Source organism: Dipodomys ordii, unplaced genomic scaffold (genome assembly GCF_000151885.1).
Source record: "Dipodomys ordii isolate 6190 unplaced genomic scaffold, Dord_2.0 Scaffold151, whole genome shotgun sequence".
NCBI classification, from domain to species: domain Eukaryota; kingdom Metazoa; phylum Chordata; class Mammalia; order Rodentia; family Heteromyidae; genus Dipodomys; species Dipodomys ordii.
Genome location: NW_012267367.1, coordinates 1386363 through 1395435, shown reverse-complemented (window position 1 = coordinate 1395435; position 9073 = coordinate 1386363). Strand labels below are relative to the sequence as shown.

The following is a 9073-nucleotide window of genomic DNA, read 5'->3' as shown; positions in this document are numbered from 1 at the left end:
TGAGGGGCATCTGGGTTGGTTCCATATCTTAGCTATGGTAAATAATGCTATGATAAACATAGTTGTGCTGGTAGCCTTATATGGCCTTGCCAAACAACAATTTAAAAAATATGTTTCCATTTCCTAGAATTGGTTTTGATAGATAATGTTATAAATGTTCAGAAGAGTTACACCCTTGAGTTCCTCACCTAAGAGTATCCTCCTTTATTTTCACTGTTTTTGTGTGAATTTCTAGAGTCCTATATAAGTTATCATGTCCAGTTGTAGTTTAGATCCACCTTCCACAAATGAGAGAAAACATGTACCATTTGTCTCTCTGAGCTTGGCTTAACTCACTTAACATGATTTGTTCTAAGTCCATCCATTTCCCTGCAAATGACATGAGTAAATTGCATTGTGCATAATGTACTACATTATGCACATCCATCTTATTATAGGGCATCTGGACTGTTTCCATAGCTTGGCTATTGTGAATGGTGCAGCCATGAACAATGTGCAGGTGTCTTTACCGTATCCTGACTTGCAATGTTCTGGGAAGATGCCCAAGAATTGAATGGCTGGGTAATAGGGAAGTTCTTTTTTGAGGAACCTCCAGACTGCCATCCAGAGTTGTTGTACTAGTTTACATTCCCACTCACAGTGCACGAGGGTTCCTTTGTCCCCACATCCCTGCCAGCATTTGTTGTTTGAATTATTGATGTTTGCCAATCTACCTGGGGTGAAGAATTATTTTTATCTGCATTTCTTCATGTGTTTATTTGCTATTCTTGCTTCTTCTGTGAAGTCTCTCTTTAGCTCCTTTGTCCATTTATTGATTGGTTTATTAGTTTGGTTTATTAAAGTTGAACTCCTTGGATATTTTGGATATTAGTCCTCTGATGGATGTATGGCTGGTAAAGATCTCCCAGTCTGTTGGGAGTCTTTCTAGCTTACTAACTATGTCCTTCGCTGTGCAGAAACTTTTTATTTTGATGCAATTTCATTTGTCAAGTTTCTCTCCTGCCATGCCCCTGAGACTCATTTTCAAAAACTTCCTGCTTATGCCTATTAGTTTTTATGTTTCTCCTACTCCATCTTGCAGTAGTTTCAAAGTTTCAGCTCTCACACTGAGAGCTTTGATATACCTTCAGATGATATTGGTGCATGGTCACAAAAAGAGATCCACTTTTAGTTTTCTACATATGGGCCCAGTTTTCCCAGTATCAATTATTTAAGAGGCTATTATTTTCCCACAGTATATTTTTGGCTCCCTTGTCAAATATCGTAGAACTGTAAGTATATGGCTTTATTTCTGGGTCTTCTAGTCTGTTTCTTCCCATTATGTTTTAAGTTGTAAAGTAACAATCATTTTCAACTTCACATTAATGTGTACTCCATAAAAGTTTTGCATTCATTTGTAGAAATTCTTTTAAAATATATCTGCTAAAAAAGTTTTGTGTTTATTGTTTATATAGCAACTGAAGATCTGGTATTTACCTATCAACACATACTCAACTAATTTTGCATTTGTATATACTTATATTATTGTCAAAATTTAGTTTGGTAACATTTGCCACAGACTTCAATGTATATGAATCTATCTTTTCCAGGCACTGGTGGCTCAAACTAACTACTCAAAAGGTTGAGGTCTGAGAATCGTAGTTCAAAGCCATCCCAGGCAGGAAAGTCCACGAGACTCTTATCTCCAATTAACCACCAGAAAACCAAAAGTGGAGCTGTGGATCAGAGGATAGAGCACTATCCTCTTAAGCTTAAAAGAGCTCAGGGACAGTGCCCAGTCCCTGAGTTCAAGTCTCATGACCAACAACTAAAAATAAAAATAAATAATCCATATTTAATCTTTCAGGAGGAAATATGCAAGGAACTTGTTGCAATAACTCTTCAAGCTCATTCATTTTATAGAGAATCAAGAGATGCTGAAGTGTTGATGGAGATTATCCACTGTACTAGCCATGCATGCAATTCCACTTCTCTACCTCTGATCTTTGCTTGGGAGCATTGCTTCATCACGCAAGCTTAAATTTAAAAAAAGCTAGATCATAGTTCAATCTTGGGACATTGGTTATTAATTTAACAAGATCTAAGTACACCTTTGTTAGATAAGAGGTTTTCTGCAGTGTTGTGAGGAGAGAATAATGAGATCCTTTGATTTAATAGAATACTTTACATTAATTCAAGTGACAACTTGTTCAATTTTGCCCTTACCCTCATCTTTCACATCTCAGTAACTCTTTCTAAGTTTAAATGTGGCAGTCACTTTGACCAATTTTTTTCTTTCTAACAAAAGAAAGTAACTGAGGCACAGGATTATACACAATTTTCATCTTCAGATTTTCTGGAACAAATGGTTTTTCTGTCTTATAAATGCCACCAAGTGTACAATAGCATTTCTACTATGGCTTTATCTAGAACTCCCTTCATTTCTTCAGTACTGCCACAAGAACTTCTCATCAACCCACATACAATGATAATCATTGCTCAATATACATCAGGGGATTTCTACAGCTTTTAGGAAAACAAAAGCAAGAAATCACTTTATAAAAATCTTTGTCATATACTTCCTTTCTATAATCTAATCATACACCATTCCTATTCCTTGTTTCTCTGAGTATCAAAAACATTTGTCACCAAATTCTATACAACTTCTACCACCATAGTTATGGCTGTACAGTCTACATGTGCATGTTTGTTATATGTTTCTCCTTTTTAACAATGTCCTCTTTATCTAGCTTCATACTAGTTTTATTCATGTCTCTGTTTAATGTTTTTCTTCCTACCTGCCTTTGCTTCTTGGTCTCTTTGCACTGCACAGACTTTTCTAGCACTTCACTTGTGTAATAACAGACTGTGCACAGTATAATTAAGTGGTACAATCTGAAAGCCACATGTATATGACTGGATGAGCTTAGTTTTGTTTATTTTTTAAAACAGAGAGCATTTAGTATCCTAAAACAACATTGTCTCCTCTTTGCAATTGTTTTTCACATTATTTTCCTCTTCATAGGCATGCTTGTAACGAATTAATGTTTTTCCTCTATTACTTCACTAATATTGCCTTGATTCAAGGATCCCATGCAAGAGTAATAAAGTGGGTAGAAGACAGTATTATTATTTTAATAGTTTATTTCAATACTTCATATTTCTGGCTCTTGATACACTTGGACCAAGACACTATGTTTATTTCTAAGTCTCCTTAGTTTCTATCCCTAAGAATCTAACACTCTGTTGCTTTAAGATTCTGGCTTTGAAGCCATGTTTTCTTTTTGTCATATTTTATTCTATTTTGTTTACCATCAGAACTTTAATTCTTATAACATTTGTATTTATTTACATTATAGGAAACATTCAGATATTATTCCACCCACTTGGGGATATGCAGACATCCACAGGATTGATATCCCATTTATCTATATCAGTATCTACCTGCCATGATTAAATTCTCTTTGCCTCCAGCCCTCAGTGCCATGTGTAAGAGAAACACTTCAAGAAGCTGCTGTGTTCATGGGATGTACTTCCCTTGAGATCTTTTTTAAGTTCTATTGCATCTTCTCTTGAATGCCAACTCCAACAGGGAACCAAGGTTTGCTGGAAATAGGTCATGTCTGTTTCTTTCATGCTTTCCTCTATTTTTCTTCTGCTTTATTTCACCCCAACTTATTAATTTGCCAGTGTGTTTACATTGTACGTGATATGATTCCACACTTAAAATCATTCTCTCTTTATGGTGTTCTTCAGATTATGCATTATACTTCTGGTCATTGACTTCATTTGACCTCTTATATTTTCATTTAAAAGAATGCATTTTTGTCTTCATAATGGAAATTAAGAAATGACTCTTTTCAAAGTATGTTTCTTTCTGTTTATGAAATGCAGACTTCAGTCCCATAGGTGAGTATTTGTTTCTCTCTGTATTATGATGAAAGAGCAATTTGTGCTATGAACTGAAGGATCATGAACTGCCCTTTCGTTACAAATTATTACGTTATAAATGTAATTAGTTATTACAGTCTTCTTTTGCAATGGAAGTTTCAGTCTCTATTATGAGTATTACAAAGATTTTTTTACAAATTACTTGTCCATATATTCTAGTCCAGTACATAGAATAGCACTTGTCTACATTAACAAACATGTTTTGATATTCTTTTTCTTCACACTAACCATTTATTCATGAATTCTATTCATGACCTTTGTTCAAATCACATTTTGAATGATGTCCTTCTTCCTTATTTTCCAGTGGGACTTGGTATGCGATTTTCAATCATTCAAATACTTTGCACAGACCATCTCCCTAGCAGGGCATTTGGTGGGCAATCCTATATCTGGCATCTTTGGTGACAAGTAAGTTTCATCTTCTGAACAAGAACCATCTGCCAACTAAATACAATTTAAAGACTGTACACATTTTCCTAGAAATTTTGCAGCTCAACAGAAGATGAGTATACAGAATACCAAAGCCAAATGATGTCGATATGATTCAACAAAATGAGAAATTTTGAAAGGCAAGAACTGAGGTTTGTGCTTTAGATGACAGAGCTTAGGATTCAAATAAGGTGGGAGCCTTAAGCTAACTTATAAAGGCTTGAAAATTTCAAAGGATGAGGAAGGTATACAAAAAGTGGAAATGTGAAAAATTGAAACAGAGTAATTAATATAACAGATTGTCAAGATCCAAAAAGATATTTATTAACTGTCGCTCTCTAAAAAGTGTGAAAACAGTATTTTTATGTTATTCTTAAATTGAGAAGTGGGTATAACCAGGAAATTGTAGCAACTTGAAAGAATCTAGGTAGCTATTTATAATGTATAAAGTATGTTTAATATAATGATTTAAGAAGGTTAATTTGTAGTCAGACTTAAAGATACTTGATGAAAACAGGAAAAAATGTAGAACTACAATCATTGATGAAACAATTATTGAGAATTTGTCTAAAAAAACTGAAGACAAAAATCTAGGGAAGGGATATTCAAAGTTAATAACAAGGTATATTTAAAATAAGCAGATTGAGTTGATTACAATACTCTTAGGAGGAAGACAAATGCAATTAATATAGTGAAGAAGAGAGGTGAAAACAAAGTAGTACTGACTCTTGAATGACACTGGCTTTGATGGCAATAGGATCACAAACACAGAAACGAATCTGAAATCTAATGTATCTAAACTGAACTAACATGCGCATTTATGACAAACTTGCTGCATCTTATCCATAAACAAATCAACTGCAGATCATAATATTGTTAAACAAATGCAAAAATCTGGGAGTTAGTATCCACCATGAGAATCTTTCTGTTTTCATTCAAAATCTGGCATTTTATCACTCTTTATCAGTAAGATAAAAAATAATAAATTTCAAATATTTATAACTTATTTTCCACTTACATGTGATAGCACTTACAAAGAATTGCTATGAAGATGACAGGAGTCAATTGACAAAATATATCACCATTGTCTTCATCAATAATTAGAACAAAAAGTTAAAAGACAAAAAATCATATCTAATGAATTCTTTTTTTCTGAGAATTAGAAACACAGAGCACCTTAACTTTTTTTGCCTTATTTAAAAATATATCTAGTGGATTTGAAAGGTAAAATCTAAATAGCTTCACAAAGTGCCTCATGTTCTTTGGCTTTAGGTCATAATATATTTTCTTAAATTTAATGCTCATTTTATACCATTGGGCAAAAAGGAATGTGGCATGATACCACCAACCTATTTATGATTTTCAGAATAATTATTTTTGAAAATACATGCTATAGATTCTACTTTATTGAAATCATAGAATTATTATTTCAATTACAATATTGAATACAATATATGTTTTGTTTTCATTTCTATTGTCATCTAATTGGAGGTGACAATGTGCATTTGGAAAACTTCTAGTTTTCAAAATGTTATGGAAGTTCTCCTGGAATGCCCTAATGATATGGAAAGATACTTGTTATATGGTATTTTATTAAATGAACAACTATTTCCACAGGTTTGGACGGAAACCATTGTTGGTTGCTGCTGGCTTAAGTTTTGGAATTTTGGGCTTTGCCTGTGCATTTGCACCCTCCTTCTCTTTTTACTGCCTTTTGAGATTCCTGATGTCTGCCTGCTTGAGTGCCTTGCAAAACAGTAGCTTGGCCCTTCGTGAGTTTGCCTTCATAAAAAACATTTTTTTTAATATCTATCTATCTATCTATATTATTGTAACGATACTATACAGAGGAGGTTACAGCTACATGAGCAAGATAATGAGACCATTTCCTATCCAGCATTGTTACCCCTTCCTTTGTTTTTCTCCTACCATCCCTTTCCTCCCCACCTCCCCAACTCCTCCCTCCCCTTAAATCTCCCCTCCCTGCAATATTATAAAGTTCGTTTTGTCTTGTACATCTTGTTGTTACAATGGGTCATCCTGTATCCTTATTTCAGCATTTTGTTATTTCCCTTCCCCTCCCCAAATTAGAAAAATGTATATATAAGATGCAGGACACCAGAATCAAATACAGTGTCACACATAAGTTTTATTTCACTTGGCAGCATCTTTCTTTTGTGGTACTGAATATCTTAATTTTTTTAGTTTTAGAAAATACTTCACAAAAATGGTTTCCTATAATTATAACAATGAAAGGATTATCTTTGAGTGCTAACCAAGCATTACTTGCCGGACTGGCTTATTTTATCCGAGACTGGCACAAGCTCCAACTGGCCAACACCTTGCCCTACTTCATTGTGTCTTTGTTTGTCTGGTATGTGTCTACCTTAGGTGCTTAACCTAAGTGATTGTGATTTCATGAAGGTTTGGTTATCTCTACAAACATTTTTGAGTGTAAGACTCAATAATGGAATAAAAATCTACATGAAAAAGTCAGTTCTACTAGAATGAGTTATCTCATAAATTCATAAACTTAGATAAATGGTTCCATCACATTTGCATTTAAATATTTTTGTTTTCACTTTAGTTCTTGAGATTCTTCTCACATTATCCCACTAAACAAATATTCCTAAATGAGAGCCATTGATAGAGTTTTTGATGATGATTCTTCTAAGAGACAAAATAATCTTTTCATTTCCAAAGCACTTTTTCTGATGCTCACCAAATTTTGGTTAATCTTCTCAGTGATACAATATTGAGTAACACTAAAATTTATATTATAAATGTTTATAATGTTGCAAAATTTATTACAAATTAGACTCATGTATGGAACTTGCAATCGTGTCTTGTACAAAAAGAAGCCCCAGAACAGCACATGAAAAGGGAAATATATTTAGTATTTGAATCAGAAAATATTTAATTAGGAATCAAATTTTTCAATATTCCTGTTTTAAAGGATTATGAGTGAGAATTGATCAAGACGTGCTATTTTTCAGTCGGAGGGATCATGTACATTGGAGAGTTGTTTCTTTCCAGTAAGGGCATCTCTGGTCCTCTTAACACTTCCTTCTGTCTATATGTAGTTGTGTCTCAGAATCAGTCCCCTGGCTCATGACAACTGGGAAAACAGAACATGCCTTAAGAGAACTACAAAGAATTGCCAGAATCAATGGGAAGAAAGATGTTGCACAAAGTCTGACTACGATGGTAAGGGAAACATGATTGCCATTTCTTCAGCTATATTCCTCTCCAATGTCAATGAGATGAAAAGGATTGATCAAATAATCAACATAGCCAACAAATGTAAGAAGTCAGAACAGACGTAAACACCGAGGGTCAGTGTGGTGCCCTTTGTGTGTACATGGTATTTGTGACTTCCCAAAGTGACTGAGAGTATAACGGGAATTTTAGAAGCATTGGATAAGGGCAGGTGTACAGGTGTTTCAAGAGTCCAGATAGTGTGGATTTTGCTGAGTATCAAAGGAACTGAAAAAGCTTGGATGTACTGTCACTCTCCCTTTGTAATTCTTGGCAGTCAAGATCTTATCATTATCCTCTGTCATGCTATCCCTGCTGATGAGTTATGCAAAAACATACTGAAACTCGACTTTCGCTGTCATCTTTCCGCTGAAGGAATACTTGGGAAATGTGATGTGTTACATGTTCTCCATTCATCTCATGGCAGAAATAACATGTCAGTCATCCACCTGTCACATACATCTGAAATGATTTGGAGAATTTGAGTTTAAGGTTGCAACAAATTAATTCCAAGAAAAGTATTTTAAATTCTATTCAATATGCATCTTCAATACCTTCTAAATGAGAAAGCATGATCAAACAAAGCACATCAGGGCATTTTATTGTTGTTGTTATTTGGGGTTATTTATTTATTTATTGCCAGTCCTAGGCCTTCATCTCAGGGCCTGGGCTCTGTCCCTGAGCCTCTCTGTGCTCAAGGCTAGCACTCTACCACTTGAGACACAGTGCCACTTCCAGATTTTTTCTGCTTATGTGGTACTGGGGAATTGAACCCAGGGCTTCATGCATGCTAGGCAAGCACTTTACCACTAAACCACATTCCCAGCCCCATGAGGATTTTCTTTTCTTTCTTTTTTTTGTTTAAAGAGGACTCTGTTTTCTCTTATGTCTACAGAAGTTAGGTTACATCACAAGTCAAAATGCATTTTGGATTTCTTGACAAATTTGTGTGACTGGACAATCACAATCATTATACACATTTAGAGGAAAAGTGAAGTTCAAGGAGCATGAATTGGTCCAAGAGAATACATGACAGACCTAAGAAGAAATGATCAAATGAAATGTATTAGATATTTGAGTGCATGATGTCTGCAACTGGAAATGTGGTAGAAATAAAACCACATATGAGCATGCAGTTACACTACTGTATTGTAAACTGATAAAGGGTCTATAAAACTGGTTAGCTAAAAATATTTGTAAATACCTAATATATAAAGATAGTATGGTATATAATATATTTATGCTTAGTTTGTGAATATAGAAGACAGATTGTGTATACAAAATGAAGAGAGATCCTAAACATATAGAAATCTTCAACAGTATAATAGAAATACTTCTCGTAGTTCATCAAGAATAAGGCAAAGATTTACCACCATGGAAATACAGATTATTAATGCAAAGAGAAATTCTTAGGAGAGCAAGTTGTTGTGTTCATGTTATTGACATTTAGGGGACA

General features: G+C 34.3%; 1 protein-coding gene across 1 annotated transcript in view; it reads left to right on the top strand.

The window, feature by feature from the left end:
• The window catches only part of LOC105997694 (solute carrier family 22 member 11-like), a 52181-nt gene that overhangs the window by 17623 nt on the left and 25485 nt on the right, over nucleotides 1–9073 (top strand). The window contains exons 3-6 of the mRNA XM_013032209.1: nucleotides 4235–4338; nucleotides 5977–6131; nucleotides 6565–6733; nucleotides 7443–7566. Coding sequence (XP_012887663.1) covers nucleotides 4235–4338; nucleotides 5977–6131; nucleotides 6565–6733; nucleotides 7443–7566 — 552 coding nt within the window. The remainder of the gene's footprint in view (nucleotides 1–4234; nucleotides 4339–5976; nucleotides 6132–6564; nucleotides 6734–7442; nucleotides 7567–9073) is intronic.